This window comes from Macrobrachium nipponense, chromosome 19 (genome assembly GCF_015104395.2).
Source record: "Macrobrachium nipponense isolate FS-2020 chromosome 19, ASM1510439v2, whole genome shotgun sequence".
Taxonomy (NCBI): Eukaryota; Metazoa; Arthropoda; class Malacostraca; order Decapoda; family Palaemonidae; genus Macrobrachium; species Macrobrachium nipponense.
In genome coordinates, this window is record NC_061088.1 from 5,207,900 (window position 1) to 5,227,053 (window position 19,154).

At 43.8% G+C, this 19,154-nt stretch overlaps 1 protein-coding gene across 1 annotated transcript in view; it reads right to left on the reverse strand.

Annotated features, from left to right (window-relative positions):
• Nucleotides 1-19,154, reverse strand: part of LOC135219150 (WD repeat-containing protein 17-like) — a 188,325-nt gene that overhangs the window by 21,001 nt on the left and 148,170 nt on the right. Inside the window, 6 exon segments of the mRNA XM_064255667.1 lie at nucleotides 8,653-8,885; nucleotides 13,581-13,681; nucleotides 15,722-15,942; nucleotides 16,364-16,492; nucleotides 16,933-17,066; nucleotides 17,408-17,557. Coding sequence (XP_064111737.1) covers nucleotides 8,653-8,885; nucleotides 13,581-13,681; nucleotides 15,722-15,942; nucleotides 16,364-16,492; nucleotides 16,933-17,066; nucleotides 17,408-17,557 — 968 coding nt within the window.

Sequence of the window (19,154 nt, forward strand, 5' to 3'; positions counted from 1 at the left end):
CACTGTCCCTCTATAAAATGACAATTTGTCGAAAATTGCATTTTTCCTAACTATACAAACCTGAGGTCCTTTAACAATAGGAAGTAGCTAGCAGCAGCTGGAACGGTCGTAAGCTTCGAAAAAGGGGAGAACGATAGTTAACTGCTTGTCCGATCGTCGCGCGCGCGCGCGACTGGGGGTAGGTAAACAAATCACTTTTGCTTTTGGCCCATGCAAAATACGCAGAGTGAGGGGTGGCATGAGGAGGGACTTATATGTAAAAGGACCTCAGGTTTGTATAGTTAGGAAAATGCAATTTTCGACAAATTGTCATTTGTTCCGATACGTAATACAAACCCTCGGTCCTTTAACAATAGGAAGACTCACTTCTTGGTGGGAGGAATCTGAGTCTTTTTGATGAACAGACTGGTGTTCATCCATCCCTGGAATGCCTCCCTGGTCGTAAGAGCGAGGGAGGGATCCAAGCCTCTGTCCGATTGATCGGGGTGTGCACCGCAGGATCAATGGTCAGACCTCTGGGCCGAGTACTAAGAGAGAGGCAAGCGTATCTCTTTGTACCAGCATTGTAAGAACTTTTTCCTTTACATGAGCAAATGTAAAGTAATGGGTTTTTGTCTCATGTCGGCATCCACTTTCTCCCCCTTGTTGGAGAAAGTGGGGATATATACTCCTATCTCTAGTTAAAGAGGTAGGATGGAGCTCTGTTGAAATAGCTTACCTGCATCTGACTCCCTTCCAGCAAGGTAACGACCGTATCCCTCTGCCCACAGGTAGAGGTAGAAAAAGATGGTGAAGAGAAGCCAGTCACTCTCTCATTCACGCATTCATTCTCCCCAGTCATAACCAGTATCGATGCTGTTCTGCCTGCTCGGTGCTGGGTAGCTTCACAACTTGTTGAGACACCACCACAGGTCCCAAGGAAAAAGTATCCAAGGACTTGTGGGCAATATCCCGAAGGTAGAAGGACGTGAAGGTGGTCTGGTTGGCCCAGACACCTGCCTTCAGGACCTGCGCCACGGAGAAGTTCTTACGGAACGCTAAGGAGGGTCCGATACCTCTGACTTCGTGGGCTCTCGGTCGGAGCGTACGGATGTCGTCGCTACCATCAGCTTCGTACGCTCTCCTGATCACCTCACGCAGCCAGAAAGAAAGCGTGTTCTTTGGAGACTTCTTTCTTGGTAACCCCAGTGCTAACGAAGAGGCGTCGACACTCAGGCCTGAGATGTCGAGTTCTCTTCAGATAGCGCCGTAGCGCCCTCACAGGACAAAGCAGCATCTCATCCGCATCGTTATCGGTGAAGTCCAGGAGGGAGGGGATCGTGAAAGACTCGAACCTGTCGTCAGGGATCGACGGATTCTGAGTCTTAGCTACGAAGTTCGGGACGAAATCGAGCGTCACAGATCCCCAGCCTCTGGTATGTTTAACATCATAAAAGAAGGCCATGTAGTTCCCCTACTCTCTTCGCCGATGCCAGGGCCAGCAAGAAGAGGGTCTTGAGGGTCAGATCCCTGTCTGACGACTCTCGGAGTGGCTCGAAGGGTCTTCGAGTCAAACCTCCTAAGTAACGAGAGTCACATCCCACGCAGGGGGGCCTGAGTTCCCTGGGTGGGCAAGACCTTTCGAAGCTCCTCATTAGCAAGGAGATCTCGAACGAATTCGAGATGTCCAGTCCCCTCAGTGTTAGGACGAGAGCCAGGGCGGGGGGCTCTATATCCCTAACTGTGGGTACTGAGAGGAGCTTCTCTCGGCGAAGAAACACGAGGAAATCCGCTACCTGCTGAAGAGTGGCTCTGAGAGGAGACAGACCCTGTCTACGACAACCAACAGAAGACGGCCCACTTCCCCTGGTACACAGCTGCAGAGGACTGTCGGACGTGTCCAGCCATCTCTGTTGCTGCGCTACGAGAAAAGCCTCTCGTTCGCAAGAGATGGTGGATAACAGCCAGCCGTGAAGTTGAAGGGACTGGACTGCCTGGTCCAGGTACCGTTCTACGTGTGGCTGGGCTAGAAGGTTGTGCCAAGTGGGTAGCTCTCTCGGTGCGTCCGCAAGAAGAGCCAGCAGGTCCGGATACCAAACGGCTTGTGGCCGTTTGGGAGCCACCAGGATCATTCTGAGATTGGGATGACCAGCGCTCGACTGATCACTTTCCAAATCAGACAGAAGGGAGGAAAGGCGTAAGCGAAGAGGTTGTCCCAGGGGTGTTGGGGAGCGTCCTCTGCAGCTGCCCATGGGTCCGGCACAGCTGAAAAGAAAACCTGAAGTTTTCTGTTGTGCCGGGTGGCGAACAGGTCTACGACCGGTCGCCCCCACAGGTTTGAAGAGCCTTTCCGCTACGTCTTGGTGTAGAGACCATTCGGTCCCTATCACCTGATCCCGACGGCTGAGCTTGTCTGCTACTACATTCCTCTTGCCTGGAATGTAGCGTGCTGACAGCTCTATCGAGTGAGCCGTGGCCCACTCGTGCACCTGCACCGTCAACTGATGGAGCGGAAGAGACACTAGCCCCCCCTGCTTGTTGACATATGCCACTACTGTGGTGTTGTCGCACATCAACACCACTGAGTGTCCCTACCAAGCGGTCCTGAACTCTTGGAGAGCGTTGGAACGCCGCCTTGAGTTCCAGGACATTGATGTGAAGGTGCTTTTCCGTGATGGTCCCACACACCTGCAGTCAGCAACTCCTCCAGGTGTGCGCCCCATCCCTCGGTCGATGCGTCAGAACAGAAGCATCTCCGGGGGGGGAGTGCGTTATGGGCACTCCTCTTAAGAGGTTCTTGTCGTCGAGCCACCAGGCTAGGTCCTGCCTCACCTTGTCCGTGATAGCCACGGGAAAGTAAGGAGGATCCTTGGCCTGAGACCAACTCTCCTTAGTCTCCACTGGAGAGACCGCAGGTGAAGACGCCCGTGAGGGACTAACTTCTCGAGTGACGACAGATGGCCGATCACTGACTTGCCATTGCTGTGCTGCCTTTTTGTTCCTGCCGAGACAGGAACCGGCCGGCTGCCTCCCTCCCTGAATTTGCTGATGACGCAAGTCTGCGGGAAAGACTTGCCCTGCTACCGTGTCTATCAGCCCATACCCAGGTACTTCATTTCTGCTTGGGTTCAGATCGGACTTCTCGTAGTTTATCACGATCCCCAGATCGCGACAAAACTTGAGGAGTCGATCTCTGTCCTGTAGCAACTGCGAGCGGGAGCTCGCCAGGACTAGCCAATCGTCGAGATACCTCAGAAGACGTATCCCGTTCGAATGGGCCCAAGCCGAACACCAGAGTGAACACTCGCGTGAACACCTGTGGGGCGGTTGAGAGAACCGAAACAAAGTGCCACTGAATTGGTACACCGTCCCGTCGAAGATGAAGCGGAGGTACTTTCTGGAGGACTGATGGATGGGTATTTGAAAATACGCGTCCTTCAAGTCCACTGAAAGCATGAAATCGTTCCCCCTGATCGAGTCGAGCACTGAGCGTGCCGACTCCATCGTGAACCGCGTCGTGCGAACGAAGCGGTTCAGGGAGAGAGGTCTATCACCGGACGCCAGCCCCACCCCCCGATGCCTTCTCCACTAGGAAGAGGCGGCTGTAAAGCCCAGTGACTGGTCCTCCACGATTTCTACAGCTCGTTTCGCCAGCATGGTCTTGATCTCCTGTCGAAGAGCGTTGTCCTTTGCTGATCCCCGGACATAGGTCTGTAGATGGACCGGTTTGGAGATGAGGGGGGGCCGAGACTCGAAGGGTAGTAGATATCCCTCCCGAAGGACTGTCTACTATCCAGTTCTCGGCGCCGTAGCGCTGCCAAGTCGCCCAATGGCTCGCTAGGCACCCCCCCACTTCCGGCAGCAGGTGAGGGGGAACGCCGTCCCTAGCGTTTCCCTCCTCGTTTCGACTTCTTTCCAGCACCTCCTCGGGGAAAGGAGGGCTGGGAGGAGGGCTGGTTTGCGGCCTCCTCTAGCAGAAGTTGAAACAACAGGAGTCCTTCACACGGGGTTTGGACGGTGCAACCGTCTTCGCCGCCGTGGAAGCGCTAGCCAAGCTCTTTGGTTTGGCCGCAGTTACTCGAGATTGCCCAGAAACCTTCGAGACTGCCTGGTGGACTAAGCGGTCACTCTCGTCAGTGCGCCGCCGTTCCACCGCAGCGTCCACCATCCTCTCTCTCCATGGAAAGGAGAGCTGGGGAACTCCCTAACGGCGGTCCATTTCGTAAGCCCGAGTGCCGCCTCACGCCCGGCCCCCGGCCCCTTGGTCACTCGGGTAATGGACTGCGTCCCTACGTCGAAGAACCAAGTTGGCCCACAGGTTAGCAGTCTGATGGGCGAGGGTAAGAGATTGCTCTTCCTCCAGACTGGCACAGTCTCCTGAAAAGAAGCGTCGTCTTCGAGAGCAGAACTCCCAGAGCCGGCCGCTACTTTGGATATTGTGAGGGACCACAAATCCAACCAGGAAACTGCCTGGAATGCTGCCATAGCGGTAGATTCCAGGGCAAGTGCCTCCTGCTGCGAGAACCATAGGTTCTCCGACAGGAGCTGCTGCAGGGACACACCTGGAGTCAGCCTCGCTAACTCCGGGTTAACCTGTTTCGGCAGTATCGGGTCTTCCGAAGGCACGTAAAATCGCCTCTGCCGCTGTAGAGGAGGAGGAAGCAGCTTAGAGGACCGTCCGGATTTTAGCGAGTCCTCCCGTCCTGAGACGAGATTCTCCACCTGATCCAGGACCGAGTCCGCAAGCTCCGATCGCGGCAACCCCACCATCATTTTGGGCTCCCTCTTGGGACCCCAAAATGATTCGAGCCGGGACGTGGGCTCTGCCGGTGGTAGCGGCGATCCTTCCGCAAGGTCATTATGCAGACGCATCAGCTTAATGACCTCTGCGAAGTTCCTCTGTATCTCAGGAGTTACAGCGTCTTGTGGAGTAGGACCGTCCAGTCCCTCCAGCAAGAGCATATCCCTCGATACTCCTCCTTCAGAAGGAGGAACAGCGACAGACCCCTGACGGTCGCCTCCAACTACTTGCGCGTACGTTCTGGTCGGTCCTAAGACCGTGCCTGAGCCGTACGGCTTCATAGCTGGTCACGAGCGGCGCACCTCTCGTGATCGCTCCTCGGGTACCTCGCTCCTCCCGGTATAGCCCGAGGAGGTTGAAGGTACGGGAGAGCAGACCTGACGCTCCCCCCTCGCTCGCTGGCGGACCAGCAGCTTGCGTGGAGGGCTGGGCTGCTGCTGATCGTCAACCCCGCTCGGTGACGGTCGAGCAGCAGGCCTAGCCTTGCCGCTCGCCTGGGGCGATTGGCTCGGCTGAGAACGTCGAGACCGATCTCTAGCGTCAGGCGAGCTGCCGCTGGTCACCGTCTCCGCCCGGTCCCATCGGGAGCGGCGGACGGGTGACCTGCTAGGCTCTCTGTCGAGGACCGGCCAGCGTCCTCCTCGGCGCGGTCAAGCGCTGGTACCAGCCCGTGGCTGGTACCGGCGGCCTCAACCCGTGGCCGGTTCAGCGACCGTCACGTCAGCCCGATTTTCAGCCAGTTGATCGCTGCGAGCGCTCCACTGGCCTGGCGAGAGTCGTGTGCACGACTCTCGCCAGTCTTCTGCTCCGCGCCGCTGTCTTGACGGCGAGCGAGCTCGGGCGTCAAAACTTTGGCTGGACGGTCTTCTTTGGAAGAGCGTCCACTCGGTGCTTCTCGCGAACGAGAAGCGGCCGAGACGGAACCTGGTTTAGCGGCAGAACCGCTAGCACCAGGTGAGGACGCACCAGCCGAGGCTGGTGCACCTCTGGTCCCCGTCGACTTCTTCTTTGCAAAAGAAGCGACGGGCCCCGTTCCCGAAGGAACAGGAGGCCAGCAGAAGAGCTCCCCAGCTCTCCTGAGCGAGCCGGGCCCTTAGAAGATCCCGAAGGAGTCTTCTTAGGGGGGAGGAGGCAACCTTCTTCTTCTTCGGCTGTTTAGCCTTAGAAGTCGAAGGGGAAGGAGAGGCAGCAGACGACGAAGAAGACGATGAAGACGACGACGACACCTTCTTCCTCTTCCTCTTCTTCTTCGCCAGGCTCCGCAGGACAGACGTCAGGTCTTCCATCCAGGAGGGAGCCGGGGCAGTTGCCGAAGCAACAGGGCCCGACTGCACCTGTCCGGAAAGACCTGAGACTGTGACAGCACCACCAGCAGCAGGAACAACAGGAACAGGTCCGGGAACAGCAGGAACGGCAGGAACATCTGAAAGTGAATGCGCAGGCCCCTGATCTGAAAAGGAATGAGCGGCTGGGACAGCAACAGGTACGGCAGGCACGGCAGGTACCACAGGAGAGCCAGGCGTCCTGTCGGCAGTTACCGTCATCCTCGGCACTGGCGGCAGGTCCAGGGGAGTACTCTTTGGGCAGCGGAAGTCCGGGGTCGGCAATACAAAGAATCCAGGTGGTGGTGGCACCGTCCTCTTTGGCACGGCAGTAATGGGTTTTTGTATAGCAGCCGTGGGTGTCACCGACATTATATGTGGCGTATACACCAGATGCGGTGGCATCTCATATGCTGGTGTCGTTACTGTGGTTGTAGTAGTGGTCACCGCACCATGAGTGACCACTGCCGACCTCGCAACCGCTGAATCAACCCTTTGGATGCTGGGCACTCCTTGCAGGTCCCAGCGACTCCCACACCTGTCCCAGGTCGTCCTTCGCTGATGGCACACCTGCGGAAGCAACAGTCGGGTTAGTTAGAGGGGTTTCCTCACGCCTGGGGGGAGAAGCACCCCCCCCAGAGCGGACGGAAGACCCCGAGTACAGCTGTACGTCCGGGTAGCGGGCGCCCTCATCCACACTCGACGGATCGAGAGAGGAGAAGGACTCCGCTACCCCCCCCGCAGGGGAAGGCGCGAAACGTGGGGGCTGGCCGGGGGCAGGAAAGAGGACGAAGTGTCCGTTACCAAAGGAGTCACTGGACTTTCCGATGACTTCTTGGGCGGCCTAAGTCTCTTCCTGCCCTCGTACAGCACCCACTGCGCCTCGGACCAATTCATACATATGACACAGGGCTCGTTGCGGGAGCACTCTCGCCCCCGACAACGAGTACAAACCTCGTGAGGGTCCACATCAACAAATGATCTAAAACCTCCACATCTCTACGCCCCTCAGCCCGGACACACTCTACGGGCGACTGGAGGGCGCGGTGATATCTCCATTTCTTCCTCACTCATTGCAAGATCAATAAAGAAATGTACAAGTACTTACAGTCACTCTGATTTATACAGAAAGAGAGGGCAAATACTCAAACTCAAAGCAAACGACAAAGCGGGCAGAGCGATGACGAACACGTCCTTCCCACACACGGCCGAAAGCAAAAGTGATTTGTTTACCTCCCAGTCGCGCGGCGCGCGACGATCGGACAAGCAGTTAACTACCGTTCTCCCCTGTTCGAAGCTTACGAACCGTTCCAGCTGCCGCTAGCTACTTCCTATTGTTAAAGGACCGAGGGTTTGTATTACGTATCGGAACAACTACTATGTACAGTACTTATAATAGAAAACCGACCGGAAGAAGCCTGCACTTCTCTTCCTAAACACTATTTAGCCTATTATCCCTACTCGTCTGTATCTGACCTAAATTTTCATCATCCTGAGAACTTACAAATCGAGGGGAGGGGAAATCTGCTGCCAACACTGCCTGCTCCGCGCCGGGGGGGGCCAGCAGAACCTACCCACTCGGAGGCTTGCGGTTCTTCCTTACCCCCAGCACCCGTTAGGGCTGGTTCTGGAACAGGCAGCTGCTGAAAAAGAACAATTAGAATTCCACTATATACTACTAATACACACTAACTCTTATTTTGGTTAAATTATTCGTCAGGCTAGAAATATGATTAAAACATACTAGATGATAACATTTCTAATAATTTCTTGAATAATTAACTAATGTTTCATTGTCTCCTGACCAAGACAAACATCTCTGACTGGTATTGCACTGAACCTTCCTACACGAAATAACCGAAAAAAACGTCGATCATTGTGTGCGGGTACCATCCAACGCTTGAAGGGCGTGCAGAGCTGATGAGCACCAACATATCCAGCAGTAGAAGGCTCGATCGTCGAACTGTAGATGAAGCAGAAGCAGAGGCGTTTGCAGACGGTGACGATGTTTATTTCCTAACTTATCCATAGCGAGTACAAAGTAGCTATCCAAAGTGAAACGGGAGAAATCGCAGTTTGTAACCAAAAAGCGAAAACTCTTTGAGTGGGGTCGGGCTAAATGACCAAAAGTTTCACCTGATGTGGGACTGATCCGAACACCATGGCGAACAAAAAACAATTGAGGAATGAGGAGACAGGCCACTGGTGGCCGGTATTTGCGGCAGCGTTGCCAACGGTAACACAGGTAACTCATTTGACTAGATTTTACCTGCAGCATTGGTAACGCTGACAGTTAAAATTACCCACTTAGTGGGTAAATATGTGGGGATATAGTTCGGGCTGGTCAGTGACCAGGGCTAATTCAGGTGTTCAGGGAGTGTATTGCAATATGTATATGTACTAATATTGAAACATAATGAAATAATGATCATCACTAATACGTACAAGAAATATACTTCAACAAATGGTGTGAAATTTGAGGTGATCCAAAACGACTTCAGGTTGCTTTACTATTGCAAAGACAAGTGCAAAGCACAACACAATACTTACTTTGATATCATCCACAGCTAATAAGGCACAGGCAGCAACAATAGGCGACCCTCTGAGGAGGTGCCAGTGAGCAACTAGTCGAGCACACTCCAACGTCCGTTCTTGTACTTGACTTGTGCCATTCATTTCCATCGAAGATCCTCTGGGAGGTACGTCAGGCGGGGGTCCCTTACGGCTATTTCTATTCATTTTACTTAGAGCCACACACTCTGAGAAGGCCTTATCAAGATGGCCTGAAAAGTTAGTCAGTAAAATAAATACCCATTCATCATAAGGACCAATTATTGATGTTTGCTACCACGTCAATGCTGCACATTACAAGCTTTTGAAAACAACCCATTCCAACAAGAAAAGTTAGGATAAGTTAGATGGGAATTTGGGATGTTATATGCTAAATACAGTTTACTCAGTAAAAGCATTTTCACAAAATTTAAACAGACATGCAGTCATAATTGTTTTGCAGTAACTATTTAAAAGTTGCAAATAAGACCCCATGCATAATTCCACAGTTGCATCTACATATTGGTTTGAAAAATAACAAGATGATGATGCTTACCGAATTTCAAAATCTTTTCTGTCAAAATTCTTCAGAGAAGTTGAGTCTACTCTGATGTACAGAAATACTTAATATACATACTAGTACACAATCATGCTGAACTTGCAACATTTATAGGGAAGTAGAAGCCAATAAGGAAAAAATTCAGTGTGAATTTATAAGGAGGTAAAAGCCAATAGAAAAAAGTTCAGTGTTAAGTATGTAGAGTATCTTTTGATCCAACAATTAATAATTCAATCTAAAATTAGTAAAGAAAAATAATTTGACTGAAAGGAATGCATAATTAGATATAAATGCTACTACTACTACTACAAGTGATTTCATGAAAATCATGTTTAGTATTATTAGTACAAATAATCACTTGTAAATTATCTCAAATATAGTGTAACGGTTGCAAATGCACGTCACTTGTTCAATACAAATTTCTGCAAGCATTATGCACTTGAAAACTGTGTCTGACGTAAAAGAACAACTGTGACTTGCCATGTCAATTTCCAGGTTGTTTTAAGTCTACTATCTTGATATACTGCGCCAGCCTATATTAATTCTTTCAATTAATCCTGTAATGTACCAATTCTTCTAGGTCATCCTAAATACAGTACAGCGCACAACACTCTCCCTCTCTCTAAACCAGATTCATTATTACCTATTAAGAAGTTTGGTGAGACCTGTGAGTAAAAATACTTAAATTATGTATACTGGCACTTTAGACCAGAGAGTAGCCCATCCACGGTCAGCAAAGGGTTGAGAAGAGTACAAAATGACAGGAAGAACAGACTACATGAGAGAGACAGGCCATGGAAGATTCTTTTGGGATTTTGTACTAAGCAAGCAGCCATAATACCTGTGAAGCAGACAAGGGAAGTTTGGAGTTGTGTTGAGATTGCATCTTGATCACTTCAACTCTACAAGTTGAGATGACATTTTAAATGCAACCAGCAGGACTTTGGGCTTAGTAAGGTGAGTAGTTAACGCAACTTCCCTTTATTCTACAATGAGATAAGGCCAAATAAGTTTGTATTACAACCTCTATGGTTTCTTTGGAACAACTAGTTTATATAAACATCTGTGACCAGTCAGTTATATCTTCAGTGCAGTGGGAAAAGTCAACAGCCGCCAGTAACAGAATACAGTTGTCGTAGGCATTACACTCCCTGACCAGGAGAGGAAAACTTCTCTAAGACAATAATACAGCTGCCTCAAGGTATTGTATTTTACACATTTCAAAGTCTACCTCTAAATAAGCTTGAGGAATTAACAGGTTTGACAAAGGAAAAACCTATTTTTTCTAATTGCTGTCGAGTCCTTTCCAGGGTCTATCCGGAGCTCCATGGTGACCAGACTAATTTCAAAGAACTCTATTCAATGGTCTTGTGGTCATTGTGTCATAATGATAAACATTATAACAAGTGATGGAGTATAATGGACTCGGGATAAGAGGGCACTTTCTATTACCCTCAGCCATGAAAAATACTGCTACTTGCCATCTCTTTTTATTTACATTGTAAGGCTTTTATCTTTTTTCATTACCGTATATTTCGGCGTATAAGTCGATCCTTTAACCCCAAAAAATCATACCAAAATTAGGGGGTCGACTTATTTAACGGTAACAAAGAGTGAATCTTTATTATTTTGGCATATCGGTACAAGAATCCAGGCTTTACAGTTGGCTAATAGCAATGACAGCCTTGTTGAGGTAACTAGGTATGTATGTAAATACCAGCATTACAAAATTTCACACTGTAATAGACAATAATAATACATTAGAACATCCATTACCTTAAATAAAATGAAAAAAATCAAAGTAACTTGAAGAAACCCCAATCGCACAGCAAGTGTAAACATTGCAGAGCCATTTGTAGTACCGTAATTTACATTACACTCGAGTAACGTATCTTTCGTTTCGTCATTTCTAATCATACTTGCCGGTATTCATCTTTTATATATTACACAGATTTGTTAATATACCGAGTATATTACCTGTATTTCATACGAGTATATTACCTGTATTTCATATGGTAAGAAGAGCAACATCTGTACCGTAATAACATTCAGGTTATTGTATATGATACGTTTTACCCTGCTGCTTATTTTGAGCGTACGGTTGGCCTCACATTTATAGGTCGACTAATATACCCGATATTAGCTAAAATCATAAAAATTTACTCAGAATTGGGGGGTCGACTTATCTTCCGGTCGACTTATACGCCGAAATATACGGTATGTATCCTTACAGTATCATAGGTACCCTTTTCATCGAAGCAGAGAGTCAAGATAGCTGAGAAAATGGAGAGGGGAGCATTTGAAATTAATCTTTCACCCACTATTCAACTATCCAACAGCATGTCATCTACAGCAATATAAAGTTCAAGAATTCAATAACCCATTCAACATTTGTCATAAGGGATTGCAAATGTCAATAATAACACTATAAACCTTTGATAGTTTACAGTACAAAACCTATAGCTAGTACATATCCATTACAATAATTCAGAGAATGTTAGAGATATCCCCCCAACAAGAAGCCCACCATCTGCAAGCTTTAGACTGAAGTTTTTATAAAAAAAAAAAAAAAAAAAAAAAGACTAACCATTAACCTACATAGCCTAACAATTTGATTCAAAGTGGGTAACCATATACATGTACATACTTGGAAAATAAAAATGCTTCAGGTACTGCAAAAAGAGAAGATATACACAGGCAGTCCCTGGCTTATGACGGGTTTGGCTCACGACATTCCAAGCTTACAACGCTTTTCAATTATATTTATCAGAAATTATTTCTAGGGTTACAACGCCTACAACGCTGATCTGGCTGAAGAACTATGACTCCAAAAATGCAAAATAATCAATATTTGAAGGTTTTTTTGATGAAAAATCCAATAAGAATGCAGTTTACATAGATTTTAATGCACCCAAAGCATTAAAAGTAAGGTTTTCTTAGGATTTTTGATGATGTTCCAGCTTACAACGCGTCTCAAGAATGGAACCCTGTCGTAACCTGGGGACTGCCGATTTTATGAGATAGAACTTGTATCTTTCATGCCCTCTATACAGCTTTTTCTCTCAACTCTAGTAATATTTTTGTTTATTTTTCCTAATGTATTGTGTCCATTTTTTGTCTTTTTATGGCTACTAGTGTCGCTCAGTGTTATTACTCTTCTCACAGATGTTGCTGCCTCTTTAGTCTATTTGTTATTGTAGCATTAGATATCTAAGGAGAAATAAGAGGGGAATGTAGTGTTTTAGCTCTTAGGAATCTCTGTTACTGACAGATATTGCCAACCAAGTCTGTACAGCCTGACTGCCCCATTTGAACCAAAGATTTAGACTAAATAGGACAATAGCTCTCATTTACATAAAACAAACTATTAAGAACATCCCATTTTCAAAAGGAAACTCACGTTAGTTGAACAATTTTAGCTCATAAATGTCAATGATTGATAATTTATATACAATTACTTTCCTATACTTTCCTATGGAACAAAGTAAGACATGCAGTGAATCATGCCAGTACTAAAGGAATACAAAAAATTTACAATCTGATAAAAGTGAGTTACTAAATGACACGCTCTGTTTTGAAGACATTACGTTATGCGGTGCAAAATCACTTGTTCAGTGGAAGCTTAAAAGCTGGTCACTGTGCACCAGCTAATTTGCTAGCTCTTAAAACTTCAACTCTGTGATGTGATCTATTCAGCTTACTTCCTGCAATTCTATAATACTCAAGAGAGTCAGCAACAAAGGCCTAGTGATGCATGTGCCGCAACAGCACTAGGCAGTGTCTCAAACTCATGCAGATATTGATATAAGTCTATAAGAATTACAATACATAATCTATAGTACTGAATATTCATTGTAATTGATCTCTTTGGACAACAAAATGAAATGTTTACAAAGGATAGAGTGGTAACTCAAAAGTACATATTTTTACTTATCACTTGCTGTCAATGAAATGACATAACAGATATAAAATATATTGTGGTATCATTTAATAAAGAGAAAAAGGAAAAGATTTTTCTAAATATCAGCACTTCTGAGAATAAAAATAATTTATGGATACATCTGCCTTTATAAAGCAGCCTCTCTACATGAATAGTACACTAGGGTACTCTAGTCAAAACACTGATTCTATGAAACACGACATATACCAGCCTTTGCTAAAAAAAGCCACAATGACACAAAGCTATGACTAGGAACAATTTAGTTCTCTAAACTGCAACAAACATCAATAACAGAGGTTCAAGCATTGCGCTGCTGGTTCACCTCTCGTGAAATTAAAGTTGTGTCACTTTTCTCTCTCTCTCTCTCATTCCAAGTGAGCATTCCAGTGCAGTGACAACTTTCCGAAATAAGGGCACAGTTTACTCTACCTCGGCCAATGTGAAAATTGATGAGTTTATCTGCATCACGAGTGGCCAAGAGGTACGGGACACACGCTTCGTTATCATCAGTCAAAAGCTGCTCTGCATGCCTTAGGGTTTGAGGTTAGTGGTCATTAGGGCAGTTAGGAAGGAAGATGTTATGAGGATAAAAACATGGGGTTACATATAAAGCAAAAGGACTTAAAAGAGAAAAATCATGAAAACTCTTTCGTCTAGCTACAAAAAGATGAGAAAAATGGACAATTTGATATACTGTATTGATGCAGCACACCTAGAGAGATAAGCAAAACATAAACAAGAATAAAATCAACCAATTTTGGCTTTTGAATTGCTCTTGCAACAATGAAGCTAATCAAAATATTACACCACTCCTACATAATGAATGTGACATACAAGAGCTACAAATAATAATCATAATAAACATTGAAATTCATTAGATTTTACTCCTCTAACTAAACACTTGGCAGAATATTAAAGGAAAAGAAACCATTGACCTGAAAGACTATTACTAAAATTTTCTTCAATCTAAATATGAAAGACAAGACATAAGCATTCTGTAACTGTCATACTTGCATCTGATACAAATTTCTCACAACACCTGTAATATGACTTCACTAAACATTATTCAATAATCACACAATATCCAAGAAAAGAACATCATGTTTTAATTATCATAAGAGCATTGTAATGACCAAACCTCTCTACTTACCATGGTCTATATAACAGTAATATCTACAGCCAAAATTAAGTAAAATCATCTTCATTTAGCAATTGGATACTTGGGAGAATTAACAAAACTTTAATCCCTTCAGGTTACCAATCCGATAATGTTTGCAAAACCACAAAAATAAATTAATGTTCACCTATGGGCAATAATTCCGAGCAGACAATAAATTCTCATGAGCCTAAATTGTTCATCACTGCAAGACGGTATTATGAAAACCATAAATTTAGTATTATACACTTGTCTATGAGACAACCTCCTTTTCCTAGATTAAAAGCAAAATTTTTTACTATCCACACTATGTAGGGTTCACCTTCACGAACCAAGCGCTCTACACTCCACTCTTTGTATGTGCCTCTGTTCATGTTTTTTTTATTTACTGGGTGTTTGTTTATACAGTCCCACAATCAGCAGAAAATGGAATTTTCCAAGTAGCTCACATTTATGGCTTGGCTAAAGTATGGACTTCTGGTAATCTAGTAAAGTGAACAAGAATGACAAAAATCCTCATTACGTACTATGCAATGTACATCATGATGAGGACTAGTACATCAAAACAACTGAGAGAACAAGTGAATCATATTTTGGTATTTATTAACAACATTTGTGCATTTAATCTTTCATGCAAAATTGCATTTGGGTAAAATTTTGACTTCACTGTAAATGGCTTTGTATACTACTATATTAAGAAATAATTTATCTGATTGGCTACAGTATGTATCATAATAATTACTAAGAGCATAAATTTTACACCAATAATCCCCTGCAGAGACTACCATAAACTACTGTATAAGAAGTTCCCCTAACCAAACTCCACACTATTATTTACCATACATGTAATTACATATTACAAAGATTACCTTGGCTACTGTCAAATAGATTTTATGGAACACAGTTCCATTTCTAATTCTAAAATATGTTGCTGAAAATCACAAAAAAGCATGTTTATCAAACTTGAATCAAAATGGTCCACCCAAACAGATAAAATTTACAAATTAAGTCAAATACTAGGAACATTTATTGATAATAAAGGTAAGTACTCAGGTTATCACCATTATTATAGCAATATTAAAGGATCAAAATCATTCTGGAATCATTCACAATTGCTCGTCAGAATTTTGCTTTATTTATTAACCATGCAATACATTTACCATTCTGCTGAAAATGACGTCACTATGTAATCCTCATATAATTTCCACAATATCTTTCTAATATCTATCCAAGACTTTAAACCCACTTCACAGAATTCTGACTATGTTCCAGGCTATCACCCACTTCAAAACATTCAGACTATATTCCAGGTAATACAATAATGTAAAAAATTGGGCATGGCTAAATACCAGAAGAAAGGGCCTATTCAGCTTGAACAAATGCACACAAAATTATGAAAATGATATCTCCTCACCTAGCAACAAGTTTTCTCCAGTAATCTACAGACACAGCTGGAGCCAGAGCAAGGGCGTGATCCCACTGATGCAGACGGATCATCAGTTCACAGTACTGCTGAAGAGCACCACAGCGTAGATAGGATTCTGCAAGGGCCTCCTGGCTTTCGCTGGTAGAATATTTACGGCTGCCTACTCCGCTTCCCCGGTTGGAGTCAATCTCGTGCTCTGCTGCCATTGCCTGTTTATAAAAATGGTAATTCTCACAATAACCACAGACAGAAATTTCTCTTAAAAACTCAAAGCAGAGAGTCCATTGTAATCAGTTCAATCAAAAAAATGACTATTCACAAGGGTATTACAAATTTGATTATCTAAGTACTATCAAGCAGTTACAATGCTGTAAAATGATTCCATTAAATTTCAAAATTCTGTTACAAATTTGTCTTGTTTCTTAAAACGAATATATTACAGATCTTCAAAGGTTATACGTATAAGCTGCCACCTAGTACTAAATACCCAAAGAACCTTGCGCTCTTTTAGCTAAAAATTCCATGATCATACTTAGGGCCTCATGAAAACAAGGTCAAAAGTAGCACTCAAGTAGAGATCAATCATATGAACTTCATATCCAGAAATAATCTTAAAATCTATGCACTCACCAATGAACACTTAACGAGATGTGAATGATGCATTATGGACTGAGTGTAGTTTGGCGATAACTGAGATATTTCTGTATGACCCTGAAGTACAAACACAAGGTCCCACAGATTCTTCACTCGGACATCACCCTGAAATAAGAGACTTTTCAGCAAAAAACAATTTCCAAAAAACAACACAATTACCAGTTATCACTACCAAATAACAAACAAGAAAATGTATAGTAAATGTGGCTGTTCCCCTTAGCATTGTATCAGTACTAGTTACTGATCATACTCTAGCTATTGCTATTTATATTAATGTTACAAGAGACAAAAAACCTGTTTTATGTAGATTTTTGAGGTATATCACTATAAAAATAGAAAATTCTTTAGCTTTTGAGGAATAATCTGTCCCCTTCATCAGAAAAAATGTAAGTGCTGATCATTCTTGAGATTTCTATTTATATGTGTTGTCCTTGCATATCTGTTTATCACGCAATCATTTTCATTACCACAGCACGACAACAATGTTATTACAAACTATTCTTGCTGCAAAAAATATCACAGTATAAATTAAATTCAATACTAACACAGAAGAGATCTGCAAAGAGCTTGAGCCGTTTGCTAGAATGATGGGTAACATCGGTCTTCTCTAAAGTTGCCTGAAGGTGATCTGCTCTTAACCCACAAAGATGAAGGCCAGTAGAAAAGCTCTTGTGTTGGTCTGCAAAGAGCAATGCACACTAATGATCGAGACAATATTCACAGTATACACAGTGTATTTTCCTTTGTATATTATATTTTCAGTTACAGAAATCATATGTATTCCTAATACACTGGCAAAGATGGTTCCTAAGAAAAAATCATGAAAACAGTCTCCAGAACCATACTTCATACACATGTAAATATAAAAGTCACAGAATAAAAAGGTATGAATCTGAATTGCTTATTAAATATTAAAACAACTGATTCACAAATATTAAATATTAAAACAACTGATTCACAACAATTTTGGTATAAATTTACTCATTGTACATGACCATACTCTTAAAGAATTAAGCTGACCTGTTCCATCAATTATTTCCTCTATGGGTTTTTCTGAAAGAACCTTTAGTTGAAGAGGAGCCACAAACGATGCTAAAGACCACAAACGCATTGTTGAATCCCTCGAACATGAGGCTAACAAAAACGGGCGAATAGGATGTATGCTGAGACCTGAAATGAATGGAGAACTGATTTGTTTTTCTGTCTAATTGTACTTTTACCAAACAACTTCAGTTGTATAAAAAATTTTAAACATTTTTCATTAAAGAAAAACCTTCTCCAGCTTAGTAATGATGCACTGTTTATATTTATAAACCAAAAAAAGATGTGGAACTAGTACCAAAACAATTTAATTCTTAAAGTCATATATTATATTTCAATAAAATACAGCTTGATTAAAAGGAAAAATCAAATAGGGAAACAGCAATGCACTGGATGCCTATGTGGTATGACATTAATATCAAGTATTTCAACAATAGTGTAATATATAAAAAAAATTTTCTTTGCATATTCACAACCAAAGACCAAAACTGATCATTTCCAAAAAATACAAGAAAATCTATGCCTTACTTCTGACCACATTAGCTAATCAACTCTTAAACAGTCTCATTTCAGAGAAAAAGTGGAAAAAGTGACACCTAAGGCAACAAGCCTCTAAAATATTTTCTAGTAATTGTGAAGCTTTCTGAAATATGAAATACAATTTTATGTGTGCCACACTCAGATGTCAAGAGGTGAACAACACAGCCAAAACCTTCAGGTAACTGTCATATGGTTCAAGCAGTGGTAAATGAATTGTGGAGGAGTAAATAATTTTTAAGTAGTCTATAATGTGCTGCACAAGGAGCACTATAGGCAGTAAACACATCCCCAACCCCACCTTCCACCTCAGCAATCTGAAGTCTTTCATCCTCTTTCTGGTAGCAAGGCTGGTGTCCCTGTTTTCAAGTTGAGGAAAGCTGTAATATCTCTTATCTCTCATATTGTTGTTTATACCCTTATACAGTTATGCTCTGCGTTAATTTTATCTTTACATTTTACTTTATTTCTTGTTTGTTCTTTTCACAAGTAGCCATTCAGTTCTAATGAAAAATACTTGCAAAGGTAAGCTTTTAGGTTTCTTTAATATGAATGCTACTCAGTAATCTTGTGGGCTTTTTCCCATCTACAGAAGAAAACTGAAAGAAGTTTTTGTTTGGTTCAATAATAATAATAATAATAATAATAATAATAATAATAATAATAATAATAATAATAATAATAATAACAATAATAATAATAATAATAATAATTGTCATATGACAATACACAGCAGAAAACTGGAAACATATGACAATACACAAAGCACTACACCCAAGAGCAAATACCGACGGACTATACATAACACGAAAGGAAGGAGGGAGAGGACTACTAAGTATAGAGGACTGCGTCAACATCAAGAACAGAGCACTGGGGCAATATCTGAAAACCAGTGAAGACGAGTGGCTAAAGAGTGCATGGGAAGGACTAATAAAAGTAGACGAAGACCCAAAAATATACAGACAGGAGAATGACAGACAGAACAGAGGACTGGCACAACAAACCAATGCACGGGCAATACATGAGGGGGGGGGGGGGGGACAGACTAAAGAACTAGCCAGCGATGACACATGGCAATGGCTACAGAGGGGAGAGAGAGCTAAAGAAGGAAACTGAAGGAATGATAACAGCGGCACAAGATCAGGCCCTAAGAACCAGATATGTTCAAAGAACGATAGACGGAAATAAC